The following is a 23,775-nucleotide window of genomic DNA, read 5'->3' as shown; positions in this document are numbered from 1 at the left end:
CCACTACACCAAACTGGCTCTCAAATGGAATACCACTTATTTTTCAGGGACTGGCTTCCCTGCATACTAAACTAACATAACAGATGAATATCATTTTGATCTATGTTCCATGGGAGCATATACCTGGTGTCCAGATCAGTGCATATAAACAACTTTAACAAAGTTGGTTAGGAAACATCATTGTTTCAGAATTGCCTCTGTTTTCAGTATAATATTTAGTATCTTAAAATACAAGCTGTTAAATACAGACTATATCAGGTGAGAACTGTACTCCTCGACTATTGTGCATCTCAGCAACAAGAATTAAAGTGGTGTCAGTGGAACAAAGAGAGGTGAGTACCGACCTTTTCCCATGAGCAGCAGTTTGAAAATATCTGGCATATATTCCCTGGGTTGCCAGAGCAGGTAACAGAAAGGATCACTCTTCTGTTTGTATTTCTCCAACCAATTATAGAAGATGTAGACACAATACTGACCATATACAGCCACCAGTAAGAGACATTTGTGCAATTTGCACACTTCTGTTAAAAAGGTGAGAAACTGGCTTCTGGTTGCAGACATAATTTAAACCTGAGATTGAATAAAAAATGGAATGAATGTGTAGAAATTAGTTAATAAACTATTCAAATTATTATTAATTTTACAAAGAGGTTCATAGGTATTCCAGACTATTTAAGTACTCCATTTGCACTATGTGGTTATCCATTAGAATATCAGTATGTTATGCTGAATTGTGCAGATTACCTGTTCATTTTTCTAACTTGACTCGCTACAGTGAACAAGGTGGGTATCTAAAACCATTTGTACTTAAGTATTGGTATATCTGGATCTATGATAAAGTGCATATGCATGGTCCTGAAAAACAATATATTCTTAGGTAGGCTGTATCCATTCAGAGGTTTCACTGCTTTCTGGAAAATTTTCCTGCTAATGAACTTGATGGTCCCTCTTAGGGGCCTCTTAGGACAGTGAGATATGATACCCACCAACAAAGGATTTCTGCAGGGTTGGAGGACTCCCTATGTATGAAGGAAAATACAGGACTGCGATTGTTTTAAAAAATAGATACTCCAAAAACAAGGATTGAGCATTCTCATTACCCCCCTAGAAGCCACAGAATGTTGAAAGTCAGGTGGAAAAATAAAAAGGAAAAATTGGTTTGCTGGAACCCAATGTAGAGCACTATGGAGAAAGGGGGATTCGGTTGGAGCAATGTACTAATTTCTCACCCAGCCCTATCTCCAGTCCAGGATGCTTTAAACTATTAAGGGCTCTTACCCCTTAGAAGACCCAGACCTGGATAGCCCAGGTGAGCCTGGTCTTGTCAGATCTTGAAGCTAAGCAGGGTCGGCCTTGGTTAGTAATTGGATGGGAGACCTCCAACGAACACCAGGGTTGCAGAGGCAGGCAATGGCAAACCACTTCTGATAGTTCCTTGCCAAGGAAACCCAATCAGGGGTCGCCATAAGTCAATTCTGACTTGAGGGCACCACACACACACACACACACACACACACACACACACACACACACACACACACACACATCCCTTAGAAGGTAAAAGTCCAGGAGAAGGGTTTATTAGGATCAAAGGTAACTCAGCTACAAAGGGAGCATAACCCCTGCATACTTAAAAGTATTCTTAAATGTGAAGTGGAAATAGGGGTGGGGAAATGTGTGTCTGAGGCTGATATCCCCTGACTCATTTCTCTGTCCACTTGAAGTGAGGGAAGTGGTGCCCAAGCTGTACAAGGCAAGGAAAGCAGCACTCAGTCAATTGGTTAGGCACACCGCCTCTTTCTCCCTCCTCCTTGGGAGGGTGGGGCATAGTCAGGTAAATCTTCCTTCCCTTCCTTTGGGGCTATGACCTTTTCCAGGGTTTTTCACACTTGCTCACTTGGTTGTTGAATTGGAGAAGACAAGAATTACGTAAGCTGGTTTGGGTCCCCATTGTGGAAAATGGGTGAGATATAAATGAAGCAAATAAATATAGCTGAAGATTAGAGGCAGATAAAAGGTGGGTTGGTGGGAAGGAGAGAAGCAGGAAAGGAAAATGCTATGCGGGTTGCCAGGAGGTGGTAAAGGGGAAATAGACTAAGCTAAGGGATTCAGGGGGGAATGAGGAGACCCTTGCAAATGCTACATCTGTGCCTGGCAAATGCTACATCTGTGCACCATGCAACTAGTTTTCCTGGGTAAAAGCTGCCAGGAGTAGGGGAGGGGAAAACTAAACATAAGAGAGGGAGAGATAAAGGCAAGTTTGCTGATGGGTGGGAAGGGGAGGAAGTGACAGGAAGAGGAAAGATTGTGGGATTTCAGGGAGGGAAAGAGGAAATGGTTGGGGGGAGGATGAGATGCCCCCCTGCAAGTCCTAGTAGGTTCCCATACATTAAATGGTTCTATTAATGTTTTGAATTTAAAACTACCATTAATTCTCTCCTTAGGGAGGGAGATAAAACTGTACCATTAATTCTCTCCTTAGGGAGGGAATTGCAGACTCCAATGCCACAACTGAAATGAACATTTTTAATACCATGTCTTCCAGAAATATGAAATATTAACCAGAACTTAAGCTGTACATCTCAAGGTGTTGTGTGCGATGGACCTTTGGAAGAAAACAATTGTGATAGAATATTCTAAATCCCATGTCTAGGACTTTGCAGCTAATTGCTAGTGTCTTGGATTGTTCTCAAAAGCAGAGCTGCAGGGGAGAGGGAACTAGGAAGGAGGAGAAAAGTAGGAGCCCTAGTTGCCCTAAGGGCCCGTGAAGCCAGGCAAATTAAGTGATTATTGTGTTGGGCTTGAAGGTGGGGGTGTCTGAGGACCCATGGTGGCTCTTGCTAGTCCTACCAAGAAGATAATGGCCAGTTAATACAATTGACTAGAGATGGGCACGAACCAAAATATGAACCAAAAAACACACGGTTCATTTTTTTCAAGTTCGTACCCATCTCTACTTCAGAGCATTATCCTAAAACTGGTCTATTGAAAAAAAAACAGTATTTAAATTTAACTTTTCCCACTAAATGTGTAAAGGCTGAATACATTTCTATATCTTCAAAGGTAATCCCTAGAGTATCATCTAGAGTGTCATATATTCCTTATCTTCTACTACATTGTCTTCTACTACATTCTTGAAACCGTTTGGAAATTTCCAGTGGTACAAAATATTGTGATTCAGGTGCCTTGATACTTAGATTATTTTAGTAACTTATTTTAATGTCTTTATGGTCTCAATAACTGTTATCCTGCTATAACAATAGTACACTTTCCAAGAGGATCAAGGCTTCAAAAACATTGAATACAAAGTAGCCTTTCCTTTCATGCATAGAAGGAGTTTCCAGTTATTTCCGGGTTACACTCCTTGAACTGCAGCCTCCTGTGTCCTTGACCTTAGTCAAGGTGTAATTTTTCAGTTTCAGATGGCAGTGGACAGGTTGCAAAAGGCATGGAAGATCTATTGCACAAAGAGCTTCATTGACAGTTTTTGGATCCAATCTGTTAGAGTTACAAGGTCATTACAAACTGGTATATAACTAGTTTGGATTCCCCCCCCCCTCTTTTTTTGGTCCCTATTTGGAGCTGTGGACTTGTGTGCAGGTAACAAGGTTACTGCCTACTGCAATTTTTTTGTTACTATGTAGTGAAAAAAGCTGCAAGTAGACTAATGAGATGTTCAACAACCCTGCACAGCCTGGCTATTTAGTTTGGTTCAGTTTGTATCCTGCCCCTTCCAGGCAAGTTTTGTGTTTTCTACAATATAAGAGGTAAAAATTATAAGTGTACCATGAGCAGAAGAAATAGAAATCTGTAGTGTAAATAAAGTCACTCAAACTTGTGTGCCGTTTCACACAGCTGTCTTATCCCCCAAAGAGGCCACCTTCATGTTCCTGTTGGCCAGCACGGCACTAAGATTTATGTGTAGGATGGAATGGTTTGGTGTGATACTTTAGACATAATAATAATAATAATAAACCATAGTAATAACCATAGTAATAAACCATATTCACCATAATTGACCAAGCCTGAACTTGCAATATCACCACCCTCTCAAATAAAGGGCTGGACACAAGACACACAGTTTACAGCTCATTCTGTAAAAGAAGATTAGGTTACCAACATTTATTTAATACAGGGTGTTAATCATTTAGCTTTTTAAAAGTTTCTGAAGTGGTTATTTTTTAGCTTTATTGAGCAGCTTCCTCATTACCAACACTTTTTCCAGTACTAAAATTAATTCAGATCAATATTTTTAAATGGTTAGTCCTTCCCCAAAACCTGTATACCAGTCTCTAGTGTGTGCTTGTTTGCATGACACTGATAATTTTTTGGCATACCGGAATTACCATTCACCTGGATTCACTCTCTAGTCCTATTAGCTGATTCTCTGATCTCAGTGGAGTTTTGTTGATTTGGAGCAGGTACAGAATAAGGATTTCCTTTTGCCTGTGCTCTGTATCAGCACAGGGATCATAGAGCCCTACAATCAACTCTTCTTACCTGATAAATTTGTCTCTCTCAGTGCATTGGCCTCCCCCTCATAGTGGATTGTGATTTCCTTTGCAGTCAGATTGTAAAATCATGTCATTTTTCTATTTTTTTGCCAGCTTCTTAACATTCATTTATTTTTGTCCCAGTTGATAGATTGTAACCTGACTCATACACAATGTACATTCAAATCCCCTTCAGTTCAGAAAAATGATTGTGCTCACCCTAACACCATTGCCTTGTGCTTCTCTCCGTACAGGTATGAAGTAGAATGATTCCATCTCTTGCTTGGCAAAAGACATCTTGACACATTTCCATTGAAATCTTACAAAAATTAGAATCAAGTTGTCTTGTGGCAAATGCCATGACCACCTCCTTTGTTTTGCTGGCATCTCTCCTCACATCTGTCAGTTCTGCAAAGGATCCTTTTTCTTGTTATCTTTTTGTTACTGACGTGGGTTCCTGGATCAATCTGACTTACTCTAGCCCAAGGTGCTTGTTTTAAAACCTGCCAAAAATCATTATCCAGAAGTATATTGTGCTAGACAAGAAGCATTGATCCTGCAGCTGTCAATGTTCTCTTTTTCTTCAGCATCCCAGTCACTGATAGTCTGAAAGTGATCTCAGATATTGGCGTTTCCTCTATACTCTTCAAATGACTACATTATTCCTACTGGATGGCCTGCTTCGGGTTATATCTACACTATGGACCTGATTTCATCTATTAAGGTCTGACAAGATGTACATGAGATAGTCAAGTCTGTAAAGTGTCATTCCTTATCTGGGGTTCCAGACTCTAGTTATAATGTGGGCTGCACTCTCTCGATTTGCAATGTCCATCAATGTCACTCAGGGAACACGTGTGTGTGTGTGTGAGAGAGAGAGAGGTCCCAGGTATTTCCCCATCAAATGACACTTCATTCAAAACATAGTGATAGGCCTATTCCTCATAAGTAAGTCAGCCCAAACTATTCATCACAAAAAGTAGTCACTCTCCCTTTGGAAACATAAGCCAGTAATTAATTTCTTTCTATAGTACCAATGAAAGCCATATAAATGCCAGGTGGTGGTGGTGATCATAAATATTAAGCCATTTTAAATTGGCTTTTTTGCAGAGTATTGCATCCAACGTAGCTGATACGATGGAGCCATTACTGGCCCCAGCACCTGCATTTTCCCTTTCAACCATAGCTCTTCCTTTAGTGACTTACTAGAGTCACTCTCTTCCTGAGGATTGTTTTGCAGGACAATTTTTCTTTCCTTAGAGAACAATAATGAAGTGGACTGTGTTTCTATCTGCCATAATTATGAAACCATAGATTATAATCCCATGGGACAGTTAACCACTGTGATAATAGCGATTTAGAGAGGCAGCCAGGCTGTTGCTGTTACAACATGCAAAGCCTAAAGTAATATTACGAGCCAGCCACCAGATAGCATTGCTGTGGCATTCCCTAGCAGCATACTGACACATTTCGTTTCACCAGAATGATTCTTTAGGCAAATGCTGGCTTTCCAGATCAGATCATATTTCTTGGTACTTAGGTTTGAAGTTGTTGGGTGAATTATGCCAGTGACTAAGAGTGGACTAAGCTGGGAACCAGGAAGTTGCCAGTTCAAATCTTGCTTTAGACCAAAATCTTCTGGTTTGCTTCTCTGCAGTACATGGATAATACCAATCTGATTTACAAGGATTGTAATGTATGAAAAGTTTACTATTATATGAGCTTTTAAAAACAAGAATGTAAATCATGTTGATTTTACAAGTCATAAGTCTTGCTTGTGATAGATATCGTTGCCAATTTGAGCAATTTAATTTAGCAAGAATTATTAGTAGAATATGGACATGTAATTATGAAACCTTTGATTCAGCTGAAACAGCTTTGATTCAGGGCATCTGAACTGGTCTTCACTTCTAAGGCAACACATAATACATTAACACACACCAAATGCTGTAGTACATTCAGCTTCATCACCTCCATCAGTGCACATATTGGTCAGGATCCAAAGAACTATGAAGCTAGTCATAAAAGGCCAAGGATGTTTAAAACTCTCTCCTCTTACACTGCAACCCACACACAGCACAACTGGGGAGGTGTAAGTGCTCAAAACCAGCTGTTCAAAGAAAAAAAGCCCCCCCCCCCCAAATTCCATTACTTTAGGAGAAGCCTGTGTGACCTCTAAATTGGATTTTAGATCCTGGCCACATTTTGGCAAAAAAATAGGCAACAGACCCACCCAAATGTCGATAGTTTTTCTAAATACTAAGAGTATGAGGGGAATCATACCAGAATCTGGAGACCCAGGAGGCTCTGCCTTGGAAGCTTGCTGGGTGACCTTGAGCCGGTCACTCTCTCTTAGCCTAACTCACCCCAGAGGGTTGTTGTGAAGATAAAATACCCCAGCCTTGCTTGCATCAAAAAACCTTTTCCCCCGTGCACACAATGCACAAAGCAGTTTTTCACTTAATAAAAGAAAAAAAATATTTTAAACATGATGACGAATGGACATGCTGCACTCTGAAGGCATCCTTCCCGAAGCATGGGGGAGGGGACAAGATTGATCAGTGATGAACCTGTGGGTTTTTTTTTTTTTGATAGATTCTTCTTTCATTCAAACTAAAAAGCTAAGAAGCTGGGCTCACACTGCAGCTCTGGGACCCACACTGAGTTAGTTATCTTTTTATATTATGTCTTTTTTCACCCACAGTAAACATGACAGGCTTATTTTGTACCATTTGGTTATCAAGGTTTTCTAGTATTCTGCCCTTGGACTTTCAACCACTGGAAATATCCTTTTTTCCCCAAAGTGGCGATTCTTTTCTGACAAAGGCCAGTGAGTGGACCATATGTTGTTTGTTTATAGATCCTGGCTCTGCCTTTTTTTGTGTATGCATACCGCCAAGAGAAGCACAGCATTTCCCCTCTTCCTGTTAAATTCCAGTTTACTGCTTCAGGGTCATGGAGGTTTTTCTTTTTGTAAAGTTTTCAGCACAGCTGCAGATAATTTGCATGATTTTAGATTAAACATAAACTGTTCTTCTCTGTGTACTGGAGAGAATGTTACAATCCCTCAGTGTGGATGTAAAAACAAACAAGCAATGTATAAATTAGTCTGAAAAAACAAACTTGACAAGAAGGATATTGAACAGTTATTTCTTTCAACAGTTTCTCACACCACACAATAGTTTGTTACATTTATTTTCTTGTAAGTCCTTGCTTGAAAAAAGAGATGGTGTTGGATTTAGATAACTTTTTCACTCAGTCTCACCTAATTCCCTGCCCTACTATAGCCCCCACATGTATAATACCCAGCATAGCCTTTTGGGTAGTATAAAGTAGAGATGGGTACAAACCGCATTACGAACGTCAAAAACCCACGAAAATGGCGATCACGCGGTCATAACCCATCGGTTCATGATTGTCCACGGCCAACGAACCAGCGGTCGGGAGAGGCCTGGTTCGTTGCGTTCGGGTGCGGTTTGGGAAGCCAGACACTCAGGCGCCAGCAATCTATTCCCCTCACATTGTTATTAATCAGTGCCTGATCTGTTCAGGTCTGTGGGAGTGGTGGGCTAGGGCTCCAGTCCCTCCCTCCCTCTGGTGCCAGGGCTGCTGCCAGGCCCTGGGGCCAAGCTCGGTGGGTACCTCGGCTGAGGGTTCACATTATTATTAATCAGTGCCTGATCTGGTCAGGTCTGTGGGAGTGGTGGGCTAGGGCTCTAGTCCCTCCCTCTCTCTGGTGCCAGGGCTGCTGCCAGGCCCTGGGGCCTAGCTAGGTGGGCACCTGGGCTGAGGGCTCACTGAATGATTCGTATTATTATCACAATCCTAATCATTTTAATTATGATTCTTATTACTACTGTTATTATTCTTAGTCACTGTACCTGTTCTGCCCAGGCATCCTGGTGTGCTGGGCTATAGCTGTAGCCCCAGCCTCTGGTGCTAGTGCTGCTGCCAGGCCCTGGGGCCAAGCTCAGTGGGCACCTCAACTGAGGGCTCACACAGTGTTATTAGTGCCTGTTCTGTTCAGGTCTGTGGGAGCAGTGGGCTAGGGCTCTAGTCCCTCCCTCCCTCTGGTGCCAGGGCTGCTGCCAGGCCCTGGGGCCAAGCTCAGTGGGCACTGCGGCGGAGGGCACACAGAGTCATCTCCTTTCCTGTCCTCCTTAATTCTAGTTTTGTGGCACAACGAGTCTTCCTCTTGTGTTGGCTGCCAAGGGTGGTTGTGGGGTAAAGTGTGATGGCAGTCCTCCAGGTTCAGTTGTGGAAAGCAGTTTTGGGTGTGGCTCGGGGGCAGCAGGGAGTCCTCCCGCTTCCCCCAATTCACCTACGTGGGCTGTGGAGGCCCAAGAGGTCTTTGTGCAGGGGGAATAGAATCTCTCTCAACATTTTGAGGAGGGGTGGGTGGGCGATGGATCCCTGGAGGAATGGTATGTGTGTTATGAAAGATCCCTCCTGTCCCCATCCCAAACTCTCGGTGGTGTCCCCTCCCGCAGTCCACCCCTCACCCCGTTGTCCGTGTCCAGCCCCACAGCGCAGCCTGTAACCATTCATCCTCCTTCCCCTGGGACAGTTAGCAGCTGGCGTTACAAGGCCTCCATATGGAGGCACTTTCTGGCCCTTCCTGATGACCCCCATGTGGTGCGGTGCCATGCCTGTGGTGTCCTGGTGCACAGGGGCAAAAACCCAAAGCACCTGTCTTCGACAGCCCTGACTCGGCACCTGAAGAGGCACCACCTGAGCCTGTCTCCCTTCTCATCCAGTGAAACATCCATTGGGGGGAGAAAGGGGGCCACCCGCTGTTCTGAGCGGGGGTCAGTGGGAGGATCACTTTGCCCTGACGGTGATGCTGGTGAGAGCAGAGCGCTCCGGCAGGCTGTGCTGGCGGAGGTTGTCCCCTCGAGGTCTGGGACAGCGCCGCTTACAACCTCAAGAGTGATGGCTCAGGAGGCGGCTGCCGCCGCACTGTTCCTCAGTGGGACCCTCGGGTGAGGATCCATGGTGGCTGGGGGATCAGGCCCCTGGTCCGAATGACACGTCCTCTCCCTCTCATGTCGGGAATACCAGCGCACTCCTCTTTGGCCTGGCGATGGCGGGGGTATCTTCCCACTTACCCCCCACATGACAGGTCCTCTCCCATCCTTTCCGGCAAGGCAGGAAGGTGGGTGATGCTGCTGATGGAAGCCTCCTTTGGGCACTTGCGCAGCAGCTTAGGAACTGTTGCACATATAGTTCTGCCACACGGTGCCCCCATCCATCGCAAACGCAGAGCCCTCTGAGCAGGGGGGGAATGGGTCGCTCGACTGATGTCCTTCCTGCAAAGGCAGGAAGGTGGCCAATGTCAGCTGCTGCTGCTGCTGTCCCGTTTCCGTCTCCCCCTCTCAGGTCCCACTCTGACCCATCCAAACAATGCCTCCTGTCTTGCCCATCCCCTACTTTCCGCAAAGGCAGGACGGCAGATCAGGTCAGCCCCTGCTTCATGAGGGACTATCCTGTTACTGCTCCCTCCTTGGTTACACAGCTCGGTTGCGCTCGCGCAGCCGATTGTATTGTGTATATGGATACAGTCGGTTGACAATGTGGTGGCACCCCTGTCAACGGGACTGACGGGACCTCTTTCAGTTGGGTAGGAATGTGTCCTGCAACTCCCGTCCTTTCTGTCAAGGCAGGAAGGTGGGTATTGTCGGCTGCCTCCGCCGCACTGTTCCTCAGTGGGACCTTCGGGTGAGGACCCGCAGATGCAGGGCAGGCACATGGGGGGTGCTGCCGATGAGCAGCCAGACCCCCAGCCCCCTGAGGGGAGGTGGCTTGACGCCACCTCCCCGTGCCCGCCAGGCCCGGCGGCCACCACCAGCACCCACCGTTCCTGCCTGCGCAGGGAATACCAGCGCGCTCCAGTTTGGCCTGGAGGGCACATGGGGGGTGCCGCCAGCGAGCAGCCAGACCCCTGCCTCCTCCCCGTGCCCTCCAGGCCCAGTGGCTGCCGGCATCACCCACTGTTCCTGTATTGCTGGGAATACCGGTGTGCTCCGCTTTGGCCTCCACGAACCATGAACCGGTTAGGAAACAGGAGATGGCCATTGCGGTTTGCTTATTTGGGATCATCGTCTGCACTGAACCACGAGCCGCTGATTCATTAAGTTATTTTGATTCGTGCCCATGTCTAGTCTAAAGTCTACCTTGTCCTCTTTGTTCACCAGCAGAAAAACTAGCTGGATCTAACCCATGGTGAATTAGTAAAAGGGTTGCATCATCATGGAGGAACCTTTCTAATTTATCTGAGTACTAGTTCACATGGAACATTATGACAGTTAGCATTTTTCTCAAAACGTAACCTTCTGGAATCCTGTCCATTTTCTACTTCAGTTTTGGCCTGTCTTTGATAAATTCTTAAAACAGCCTCAAAATCGAAAAGAGTCCAGTAGCACCTTTAAGACTAACCAATTTTATTGTAGCATAAGCGTTCGAGAACCACGTTCTCTTCATCAGATGCATGGAGGGCAGAAGGGAACTGTAGCCAGTTTCCTTCTGCCCTCCATACATCTGACGAAGAGAACGTGGTTCTCGAAAGCTTATGCTACAATAAAATTGGTTAGTCTTAAAGGTGCTACTGGACTCTTTTTGATTTTGCTACTACCGACTAACACGGCTAACTCCTCTGGATTTAAAACAGCCTGTTTCTCTGTTACAATCCTGTTAAGTTTACTTAGAGCTCCTTTACATATTATGGTCCCTATAGAAAAGCAGTTATTTGATATTCTGTTCTTCATACTTGGAATAAGTTGCCTTATATACTGAAGAAGGCAGAGATTTAAAAAAAAAAACCTCTCCCAAATTACTCTGAAATTCTGACTCTTGAGAAGAGAAAATCTCAAGGATCAGAGTAAGCTCACAGAATTGTTGGTACTTTTAGTAGCAAAACTCATGAAGACAATTTGGGCTTCAACACTTTTAAAGGTTACTATAGTAACTGAGCTCCACAAATTGTTTCTTGTATAGAAAACAGCATACCAGATTATACCACTATACATGCATGTTTCAAGGCACTTTGATCCCATTGTTTCCAGTCTTTTTTTTTAACTCTCACATTTGTCTGTCTGGCAAGGAAGTACTTGTTGTCTTGAAGGTGCCACAAGAGCACCTTCATTTCATTTAAATCCAAAAGCCACCCAAATGTGTGCAGTCTTTGGAATTGTCTGGAACTCTTCTGTAGGCTAGATGTTCAAAAACAAAAAGAGGGAAGGAAGAAAGGATCCTTTCCCTTCGTTGTTTTTTTTCTTCACATGGTGAAGAGTTCTGGATTCCCTGACCTGCATAGCCTAGGTGAATCTGATCTCAGAAGCTAAGCAGTGTCGCCTTGGTTAATAATTGGTTGGGAGACCTCCAATGAAGACCAGGGTTGCAGAGGCAGGCAATGGCAAACCACCTCTGTTAATCTCTTGCCATGAAAACGATGACACACATCAGATATGACTTGAGGGCACTCTCCACCACCAGAGTTCTGGACACGGCAGGCTGTTTTGTGTTATCTGGTTGGTCTTAAACAAAGGTATTCCATACCCCCCCTCTCCAGTTTTTCCTGTGGACCAGCACGGCTGCCTCTGTCTTCTGTTTGACACGTATTGATTCTTCTGATTTGAGAGTTTCAAACAGCTGCTCTCCTCCCTCGAGAAAAACAAGCCTTAGTTATCAGTTTAAAGGGAATGGAACTTTAAAATAAACAAGTTAGTGTTTCTCATAAAGCTCTGAAATATGAAGGCCTGGCCACGAATTTAATTCCATAATGGCAGAACGTTATGCGCTTTATCGGGTTACGAATCGCAGGGACTAACCGAATTATTTGTAGCCGTTTCCCTCCCTCTTCTGCAAACACCTTAAAATAAAATCCTCCTTCCCGTACGAGAAAAGGCCGCCCCCAGTCCGGCCCACGTGGTGCTCGGGTGCCGGACCGTCGCGGGAGGCCAGCGCAGCAGAGGCACTAGTGACCAGGAGCCTACGGTCGGAGGGCAGGGACACGGCCAGGAGGAGCTGCGCCCCTTTCTCGTCTGGCCTGGCCCAAGAGGCGCTCGGTGAGCTTGGAGAATGGCTGGGGACGGGGGAGTCATGGGTTAGTGGATGGGAGTTGGTGGCGGGATGGGGGCGCCACTGAACAGCACGTGGGCCTGGTGTTGGGTCGCTGCTGGGCGCTGCGAGTCAAGCTGAACTCTCGCAAGCTGCCGAAGCAGGGCAGCCTGGCAGTTCCCTCGGAAAGCAGCTTGAAGGAACTTTCCAAGGTGCCCCTGGGCTCGCCCTTCGACTTTGCCGGTGCACACATTTCTTTGCTGCTGCAGGCTCAGCCTCCTAGAATTTTCTCTCCTGCCGCGGATCAGGCTCAGTGCGGTTGTGCTGCCGCCTCCCCAGACCTGAGGCCGGTGCAGAGCGGGGGACGGAGCCTGGGGAACAGCAGCAGGTGTTTCCCGGATCCAGGAAACTCCTGCGCCGCGGGCGTAGCCGGCTGGGCTGGCCCGGCGCCAGGTCAAGCCTCGTCAGCACTCGGAGGCATCCGCCCGAGAGCACTTTCCCTAGGCGCCCGCACAGGCTGGGTCTGCTTTCCCGCTTTCTGTGGCTGGGGTGAAAGCGCTCGTCTGTGGCACTCGCGCTACATGTACCAGGTTTGCGTGGGTTGGCTGCAGGCTGCAGCCCAAAGTAAACGAGTGCTTCACCTCGGCCAGTGTCAGGTTTAAATCAAGACTTTCTCGCGCGCATGAGGTTATTTTCCCCTCTCACAAAACGTGGCTTCTCTCTTGTATTAAATGAGGCTGAGAGGTACAATAAGATGAACAGGTACCTTATATGAGCTGGGGGGGGGGGCGTTGGTAAGAGACGTTCAACAGGGGCAAGTGCTTCCTAGTCTGGGGAGAGAGGTCACCTGTTGAATTTTTACGGTTTGAAGACACAGATGCCCTGATAAGGAAGAACAGTAGAGATGTTTGCTGTATCTGTAAATGTGGGTGAAACCAAGACAGCAAGAGTATTCTATGAGGCAAAGGGGAAAAAATATTAAGACAGCACATCTTACAAATATTCTTTCTTGCATGTCACTGTAGCAAAAACAGTGACATGTGTAGAAAAACTACACATGTGAGACAGTGTAGCAAAAACAGTAAATTGCTTGGGAACTGTTGAATACAGTCTAAACTGTTTTTCTGAAAAACTTACATTACTACAGGCTGCAGTCCTAAGAACACTTACTTTGGTGTAAGCCCCTTTAACTAAAGTAGGAATGCTTTTAAGTAGATCTTATGATTGCTCCCACTGTCTGCTTGTGTATTTATGGACTGACCTCTGCTTCCATTTGTGATCAGAAGCACTTTCACTAGATACCAGTGACATTACTGGAACTTCTGTATTGTAGATTCCCTGTCTCTACAATACAATTTTTGCTAATTGTTCTGGTATCTTAAAGGCAGCTGATTTCATTAGAGGAAATATAAAGAAGGTCAGGATATGGTTGGAAAATACATGTTACAGCCAGGGTTGCCAACAACCTGGGGGGGAATGTTCTGTTCCTTTAATAGGGATATTAATGGGATATTATTTATTTACATGCCATTAAAAGCTTCACCTGCCAGTTTCCACACATTAACCCTGTATGAAAGCGGCAGGACATTCTTCTTTTTTACTCTCTCCAGGATATTGGCAGCCCTAGCTAGAGCCCTCTTTGACGAAACTAAGCAAGTTGGCGGCGGGGGGCGGGGGGGAGAGGTTTGCTTGTTGTGTGAATGGGAGACATTGTTGGAAACACTGTATATTCCATCTGAAGTTCCCTGATGGTACAATAAGTAAAATATGAAACAACTTTAGTTCTAAAGTGTATGAATGTACAGAAATGGAACAGAGTTATTTTTAATGTGCATTTTCTGCCTATCAGATGTGAAAATCTTCCACTTCAACCTTATTTGTCCCATATATAGGTATTTTGCACTCAAATATACCTCCTAAATTGGTGACAGTACCTGATCCCCTAAGAAAGCACTTCAGGTTTAGCAGGAAAGAGTCCTATTAAATATTTATCATGGTGTAAGGCTGGTTTCTGTGTCATATAACAGCTGGCACGTTACATTGTGTTTAACATGATTAGAAGATTTGACGCACATTTTCAAAACCTTTTAAAAGATATATTATGTCTTTAGTGCTTAATAGAGGAGATGTGCTCAGAATTACTCTTTCAGGCAAACTGATAGCACACAGTTTTTTCTGGGTTGTCACCTTTTCCCTTACTCCTGTACTTTCTGTGATGCACAGACACTTTTCACAAAGCTGGTAAAGAACTGATTCTTGCTGTGAGGAATCATGAATTGAACGCAGAATTTTCAGTCTAACTTGCAAAAGCTTATAAACATGATCAGTCTTTAACAAATGTGGTTGGCAGAATACTTTTTGTTTGTTTGTACTACAATGGGCAGGATGTTTCTCTGGACTTCATAACAGTTATTTCAAGTAAACTATGAATTTAGCTCATGGTGTTCTGCTACAAAAACTGCTTGATAGTTCTGCAAAAGACTTTCCTTAATATGATTTTATTTATTTTATTCAACTTATACCCCTCTCTTCCCGCAAGCGGGCTCAGAGCGGCTTCCAACAAATATACTGTTAAAATACAATAAAAACCTATTAACATATTAGCACATTAAAATTCAGGTGCTGTCAGACAGATCGGCTACTACAAGATCATCATAAGCCCCGGCACCACCATGATATAACTCAAGGGTGGCTGCAGAAAGAGTGTGGTGGTCAGAAGGGGGACAAAAATCTGGCCCCTAGTTAAAGGCCCAGCAGAACATCTCCGTCTTGCAGGCCCTGCAGAACTGTAAAAGGTCCCGCAGGGCCTGGATCTTCATTGGAAGAGTGTTCCACTAGGTCAGGGCCAGGGCAGAAAAAGCCCTGGCCCTAGTTGGAGCCAGCCGAATGCCCCTCACGCTGGGGACGTGATAGTGTCCTTACTTACACACCTAATTCCCAGACAATCCTTGAGGACAACAATTACCTACAGTTATAATAAAAATCATAGTGTGAATCTAACAAAAACATACATGAATCTTCCTTATATTGAGTCAGACCACCGGTCCATCAAGGTTTGTACTGTTTACTTAGAGTGGCAGCTGCTCTCCAGGATCTCAGGCTGAAGTCTTTCCCATCACCTATTACCTGATTGCCCTGACCTGGATGGCCCAGACTAGCTGATCTTGGAAGATGAGGAGGAATTGAATCTGGGATCTTCTGCATGCCAAACAAATGCTCTACCATTGAGTCACAATACCCCTCCTTAGGCTTTTTCTGTTTTAGTGCAGTTTCACTAAGCTTTAATTTAGTTCTTCCTGGGGTTCCATAAAGAAAGCGTTCCTTAAAAATCAACTATAATACAGGCTTTTGTTAAATGAAGGCATGTGATATGTTCAATCATGTTACATAACATGCTTAGTAAATAAGAAAAAAAGATTTTTCTCTTGTTAATTGCCTTGCTAATATAATCAAATGTCTTTTAAAGTTCAAATTATCTTTTTAAAAAGGTATGAAAATTAAGAGGAACAGCAATATTAGTTTTGCTTTTGTTTTACTTTCACAGAGCTTTCATTAACCAATTTTGGGATAATGCTGGAGCACCTACAAAATAAAATGTCTGCCTGATATTTTTTTTAAATCTTTGAAAAAAATAGCCCCTTAAGAAGCCATTTTTTCCTGCTTGATGTGTTATTTTCTTTGCTGCTTTTATATAACTGAGGCTATTCACATAAAAGCTCTGTCTTTGTTGCTGAGAGTTCATAGGCTCCTGCTGTTTTTCCCCCCAGTGTGAAGCTTCAGTTGCACTGAAAAACAGCAGCCAGAATTCCTTCCTTCCACTGGAAGGGAATGAACATCAGGGGATCAATGAGCCATAACTGCTTCATTGCTGCTTAACAGGCTGCTTGCACAGGGTAGAGCATTATAGCTTAACAACAAGACAGCTAGAAAGCAGAATAGGTACAAGAAGTCTGCTTCACCAGTGATTGGGGTGGGAGATGATAGATTCTGAGCCTCAAGATCTAACCTAATCTGAGTCTAGTGAGAGTGGTTGGGAGGGCGATCCTCCTGCTCATATTAATATATCTAATTCTCATCATGGCCCAATCTGTAGATATTTAAATCTGGAGACTGGGGCTATGGACAGACAAAACAGATCTTTCTACATACCTGAGAAAACCCCCAGAATTACAGAAAAATCTAACATTAAAAAAAGACATTAGGATGTTAACTCCCGCCCCCCTGCCAAATGATAGAAGTAGCGCTTGTAGCTTTAAGAAATTAATGCCATCAGTAGCCATTGCTAGGCAACCACAACATTACTGCAAGCCTTCAAGTCTTGGTTTCTGTCAGTTAAAGGCAGAGGTAGGAAACAGAACCCTTTCTAAGTCTGTTTTGACTTTTGAGGGAGGAGGACCTATCGGGCCATCCAGCAACCACAGAGTGATTTGTTACCACATAAGTTGTATGACTCACCTTGGCCTGGCTGCTTGCTACTGTTCAACATCAGTTAACCCATGAAAGCCAGTGTGTGTAGTAGTTTCGGACTAGGATTTGAACCCAGGTTTGAATCATCACTCTACAATGGAAGCACACTTGTTGACCTTGAACCAGTCACACATTTTCAACCTAACTTACCTCCCAATGATGTGAGGATAAAATGGAGGAGATGAGAATGATGACAGCTGATTTGGTTCCCCACTGGGGAGAAAGGTGGGGCATGTATGAAATAAGTACATAATATAGGTGAAGATTGGGATAGATGAAAGTTAGGGGGTGGGAAGAAGAAAAGGAAACATGAAAAGTGGGGGATGCCAGGAGAAGAGAACAAGCAAGTAGTATATGGATGGAGATACAGGGGAAAGTGAGGTGTCCCCTGTAGTTCCTTGTAGGCTTTCCCCATGCACCTGAGCCCAGCTCAGTGGCTGGTACTGCATAACTAGGCCAGAGTTTTCCCAGGAGAGGCTGCCAATGGGAGGGAAGGAACGAAAGCTGAGAGAGCCAGTTTGATGTAGTGGTGAAGAGTGGCGGGACTGTAATCTGAAGAACCGGGTTTGATTCCCCACTCCTCCACTTGAGGCCAGCTGAGTGACCTTGGGTCAGTCACAGCTTTCCGTAGCTCTTTCAGTCCCACCCACTGCACAGGGTGATTGTTGTGGGGATAATAATAACATACTTTGTAAATCGCTCTGAGTGGGTGTTAAGTTGTCCTGAAGAGTGGTATATAAATCAAATGTTATTATTATTAGATGGGGGTTGTGGGGAAGAGATGAAAGTCAGTTGGCTCCTGGGTGGGAAGTCAGGAAAAGGGAAGATGAAATAGGAGAGGAGTTTTAATATCTTAACATTGCTACAATATGCATGTCTGGTTCCAGTATGATACTAGTCTAGGTTAACTGCACTATGTATACTGTGATAATATTGTTATGTCTGTAGCTGTGAACGTGATGACAAGTTGTTCTGTCTTTCCATTGAATCAGGGGAAGTAAAGCAATGACGTTTCTGCTGTGCCAAACCCATGGTTATAAGAATTCACTTGTGCAGAACAGCTGACCTCGTGCTGTGTCCAGTGACTTTGGCTTTATGGCGACACGCCCTAACTACTGCTTTAACATGAAAGGCAGGCCATTTGTGCCCAGGAGCAATACCAGCATGATGAACAATGGGCACGTGCAAGAACTTTTTCATGAAGAGGCACATCAGGTATGATGAAAAGATCTCGTTTCCTTGCCGTTTAGTCCTCGGTTTTTGATACTTGACAATATTGTAGGTGAAATGCAAATGGGCAGCAATGTTGTTCATGGCCCTCATAATTTCACAGCTCTTCTGACACTGATCTATATTCATTTTCAGACTTATCCAAAAATATTCTCAAATGTTGAAATGTAATAATTTGTTTATATTATCACCAGGGACAAAAGAAGGGTGTAGAGGGAATACTAGTTGCTGACAAGCAGGCTGTTTGGAGAGGTGGAGTGGGATCAATCTGGGCCCTCTACCCTGACTCATTTCTCAGAGTTGTGCACCAGGAAATTTGTATGCTAACAAGGGGACTAAAAACTTTAAAAATGCAGAAGATCCTGGTTTGGTTTCTCATAGTTAAAGACAGACTTAAGGGAGTAGGATTAGCTTCCTTAAAGTGCTTCCAAGTTCCAGTACAATTTACTTGGGATTCTCAGTCCCCTGCATAAAGTGCTTTGAGGACAAGAATAAGACAGTCTGCGTCCTTATTAATGCAAGGCAATACAGATTTGATCTTTTAGGCCTCTGTGCCACCACTAATGTCCAGCCAGAGCTGGCTTGAGATATTTTGTCACTCTGAACAAAGTATAGTTTTGCCACCCAGCCCACTGTCATTACTTCCTCAGCAGTTAAAAGTGGTTATGGAAAATAACCTACAGTTTTGTGGGATATAATTAGTTTTAGTTTTAATTTCTTTAAATACTTATTAATGCATTGCCAGTAACCGTAAGTCCATGGCAGAAATGAATGTGAGTTAAAGTTGCTCTCCTTCCATATATGAAAAAAGAGTTTTATAGCTCTTCAAAGACTAGCAAATTATGTAGCATAAATAATTGGTGGATTAGAATTTAACAGTTTTTTCCTATTAATAAGGCTTAAACTGATACAGTGTAATGGTTGTGAATGAGATTAATGGTTGTGAATGAACACCATCCTTATCTAGTATTTCTGAGTTTTGTAGAGAAATGTGCAAAAGTATACTGCATTTCATGCTCTTTTTGTGGTTACACTTTTTCTTTTCTGTATTCCTTTGTGTAATAACATCTGCTTAGTGAGGATTCACTAGATATATCTGATGAAATAAGCTTTAGCCATGAAAGCAGACACTACAATAAATCAGTCTTCAAGGTAGCATACACCTTTCTCTCCCTACTGAATAACTGAAGTTTCTTGCCTTCCAGCGTACTTAATAATTGAAGAGCATCTTGCCTCCTGACACAGACAAGCAGGATTATCAAATATAACAATGGGTGTCTGAAAAAATCAATATATCTACTTCTTGGCATGGCCAAATATGTTGATACCTAAATCCAGAAACTGGAACTATGAACAGACATGACAGATCTTTCTATAAACCTGAATAAAAGCTTAAGGTTTGCAGAAAAATCTGAAATCTAAAACAAAATTATCAGGGTGGGGTGGGGGGTTAGAAGCCCCAAAACAATAGAAGCAGCAGCTGTTGCTTTAAGAAATGAATGATCTAAGCAAGCACACATTATTGGCAGTCTTCAGCCCTTGATTTCTGTCAGTAAAAGGTGGGGGGATGGGGTGGGAGCAGTATGGGTGCTACCATGTGACTCACTTGCATGTCTCACTTAGGCCATTCTGCTTGCTACTGTTCAACTGCAGCCATTCCACAAAAACCAGTGTGGTGTAGTAGTTAGTTTCAGGTTATGATCTGGGGGACCAGGTTTGAATCCCCACTCTGCTGTGGAAACTAACTAACTGGGTAATCTTGGGCCAGTTAAAAAGTCTCAGCTTACTTACCCCACAGTGTTGTTGTGAGGATTGAATAGAAAAGACTAGAATGATGTAAGTTGCATTGGTAGGTGGGAAGTAGAGAAAGAAGCAGGGAATGAGGGTTGCTAGGAGGAGAGAAAGAGGAAATACTGTAGGGAAGAGGATACAGCAGGGAGAGGAGGTACCCCCCACTAGTATTTGAGGTTTCCTACCAAGCAACTGGGCATGGCCTGGCAGCCACCATTGTCCAACTAGGCCATAGTTTTCTCAGGAAGAGGCTGCCAGGAACAGAGAAGGAGGGAAAGCTAAAGATACAGGGTGGTGTGGGGGGCAGGGGGAAGAAATAAAGATGTGAGCTAATGGGTGGGAAGAAGAGAAAGAAGCCAGAAAATGGGAGAGGCTATGGGGACTAGCAGGGAATGGAAAGAAGAAATAGTGGGGGAGGAGAAAATGGGATTCCCTCTCAAGTACTTGCAAGCCCTCCACTGGTTAAGGCATCTAATTTTTACTTAACGCCAAGAATTCTGGGAGGAGTCAGCAATATATAAAAAGTATTTATGACGGTTTCTTTGCATGCCTCCATAACTGTGTTTCTGAAAGTTAGTGTCATCACAGAAGCTGCCCCTGCGATTTGGGGGCCCTGCTATGAGGGCATGTCTCCAGGTGACTCCTGGTTTTCTGCAAAATGATTTTGTCATACTACTGCTACTTTGATCTGGAGTACTAGACATACCTTACTTCTTGTATTCTGTTTTAGTGCGAATGCTCCATGTCATTGCAATGCGTTGCAATTACGTTTTCCTCAACTAACTGGCATTATCTCTAGATACTGTGCCTAGAGTCATGGGTTGTTTGGCCTTGCTACATACTGTGACAGTCCATGTCCTGCCCCTTTGTTTGCTCCTTTGCTGCCAGGGAGCCCTTGTCATTGGGGAATGCTCTTGCTAATCTATTGGCAAGGTAATCTTTTTAAAAATGTTTTATCCCCTGGCCATTTTCACCATGCAGATTGTTCTGCTAGCCACACAAGGTTCATTTATGGTGGTACTATCTATCCTTTCTTTGGCCTCATCAGGCTTGTTTCACTGTTTTCATTGTTCTGGTGTGGATCTGCTATGTTTTCACTCCCACTGACAACTTCAGAAGGGTTTTAGTCAGCTCCTTTTCCTGCACTATAGCAGTAGTCGTAAGTTTTTTTTCTGAATGGCAACTGCCATATATTGCACCTTTAAGTGCGTAAGAGTCTCTGCTGAGGCTCTAGAAGGACTTGGACCCTGATTCTTGTGCTATGGATTATGTTTCAGACTCAAGCACTCTTAAGCTTTCCTCTTCCTCATTGGATTTCCAAAGACATTCCATGTAGGAGTGTAACCCTTTGTTAACTTACCTAACTGTTGTTCATCGAGTGGTCTTCTGTGCAGGCATACATCCCTCCCTCCTGCCCTCTGAATTCTTGGTAACCTTAGTTTCTGCAGGTTCTCTGGCAGTGGCATGGAGCAAACTGATGGAATAGCATGTGATGGTTTTGGTGGGAAAGCACCAAGCGGAGGAGGGGCGCTCCTAGCCTTCTAGAAAGCTCTGAAAATCTTTTTTGTAGCTGGCCTGTGCCTGTGCAGTCCCAATGTGTGCCTGCACAGAAGACCACTCGATGAACAACAGTTACAGGTAAGTGCAACTCATTTTTATTCATGAGGCTCTTGAATTTAGCTTTAATGATAATCATAGAGTCTTCCACAAATGCTCAGGTAGGTAGCTCCCAGTGGGAGGTAGGAGCAGTGATCAAGGGACACAGCTCTCTTTGTCTAGAGTGGCACCCCTGTTGTCACAGTGCTCCAACCAGTTGCTTGTTTTGTGAACTAACCCCCATGCCAGCAAAGAGAGTGTAAAAAGTAACTTCCTTATATTGTTTACTTCCTTATATGCAGAACAGACCCTGGTGGAAGATCCAGCTTTTTGTCTGGGAACCAGTGCTGTTTGGAACATGGGATGGAGTATTTACTTCTTGTATGATCAACATTTTTGGAGTAGTTCTCTTTCTCAGAACTGGGTGGCTAGTGGTAAGTATGAGACCACCCCTGCTGTCTAAGTAGCAGTAGATCTAACTGACATCATTATTGATTTGTGAGATTGATTTCCCCCCCTTGATTTCTTGGTTATTTCAGGGTCTGACAACCGTCTTGTAAGAATTACCATGGGTCTTTTTAGCTTGTTGCATTCACTCAAAAAATAGTTGCAGGTCTTCCCAATTTCATTCTATAAGAAACAGTAAATGTATATTCCTTTCAATTTCAGTTCCATACAAAAAAACAAAAAGCCTCATAGGAGTTTGCCATGATGCTGCCACTGAATTAAAAAAAAAATCTATCATGAATCAATAGGACATGTTACTGAATATTGATAGACCAATTAACACTATAATGCAAATATATAGTATCTTTAGCTGCCCTGGGCCTCCCTCAAATAGTGACAGGACCAACACATGAAAGAGGTCACATATTGGACTTAATCTTTTGCACTGAGCCTTGAGGGGAAGTGATAGGGGAATTTTTTAAATAATACTCTGCTGCCAATTCTAAATTCCCCTGTCACCACTTACCCAAATATATTTCAAGACACTAAACACAGTGATACAAGAAAATATGGGTTTTATTGTGTTTCAGATAACACCCAGACACATATCGCCTCTCTTTGGCTGATATGTGTAAATAACAGTCACATCGGAGAATCTTATATACCCTTAGCACTGATTGTTTACAGAATAATTGCTAATTGTTTACAGGATAAAAGATCAAGACATCCCTTCAGAATTACATTTCCCAGGATATATGGCACCCAACAAGCCTGACAGGACAGTCAGATCTCACTGTAATATAAACACCTCAGTGCTGAAGTCATAGTTTTGTTATGGATTCAAAATGCTTCTGGGAAGTAGCACATTCAAGGCTAAAATCTTAGTTATGGAATGAAAACAATGAAAAATGTTTACAGTTGAAAGGAACTTTCTCACCTCACTGCAAGATTGAGCTGACCTGTAGTTCCATCTCTACCATGAAGGAGAAAAAAATCTGCCTAAAATTTGCCGTGTGTGTGTTTTGCTTGAATGTGCTTACACGTAGATTCTAGGAGAGGGCTCCTAAAAATCCCTTAACAGGAAGTCTTCTTTCATGACTGGAGATACAGCCTGAACCATTTGGCCAGAACCATGGCCAAATCATTATCTAGGGTGTCTTGAAATTCTTTTCTTTTGTTTCATGTATTGATTAGAATTTTACTTGTGCATGGCCTGGACACATAACTTTGAAGAGTGACCCCTGATACAAAAGTCCAGCTGTACTCAGTAAAACATCATTGTGGTTTAAATTATCAACTGGAAGGAGGGGGAAGCATGCCACACATTGAGGAGGAGGATGGAGTTTGATTTAGAAATTGGATTGGATTCAAACGGATTTGAACTAAAATGATCTTCATAAAGTAGAGGATTGGGATGAGAAGGAAGTAAAAACTGCAGAGGGGTAAAACAAATGCATAATGGGCTGAATGAGGGTACAGATCAATGGCTGGGCAGTAGCTGGTCTGCTGAGGTCAGTGTTCCAATCTAAGTAAAAACTTACGTTGATAGGAGCAGTTAAGTGGCAATAAGGATAATACTTACATAGTTTCACAGACTCCTGCATGCTATACCTAAAGTGTGCCTTCAGTAGCTGTATCAATTTAAGTTGTGCTCACAGCTGTGAATATGTGGCTTATACATTGGGTGGCAAACAAC

The 23,775-nt window shown here is 43.7% G+C and overlaps 1 protein-coding gene across 1 annotated transcript in view; it reads left to right on the top strand.

The window, feature by feature from the left end:
* Nucleotides 1–18,018: 18,018 nt before the first annotated feature.
* Nucleotides 18,019–23,775, top strand: part of SLC12A8 (solute carrier family 12 member 8) — a 79,887-nt gene continuing 74,130 nt past the window's right edge. Inside the window, exons 1-2 of the mRNA XM_054972943.1 lie at nucleotides 18,019–18,230; nucleotides 21,935–22,066. Coding sequence (XP_054828918.1) covers nucleotides 18,111–18,230; nucleotides 21,935–22,066 — 252 coding nt within the window. The 5' untranslated portion in view covers nucleotides 18,019–18,110. The remainder of the gene's footprint in view (nucleotides 18,231–21,934; nucleotides 22,067–23,775) is intronic.

Source organism: Eublepharis macularius, chromosome 2 (genome assembly GCF_028583425.1).
Source record: "Eublepharis macularius isolate TG4126 chromosome 2, MPM_Emac_v1.0, whole genome shotgun sequence".
Classification (NCBI taxonomy): Eukaryota; Metazoa; Chordata; class Lepidosauria; order Squamata; family Eublepharidae; genus Eublepharis; species Eublepharis macularius.
This window is presented reverse-complemented; position numbering and strand designations above follow the sequence as displayed.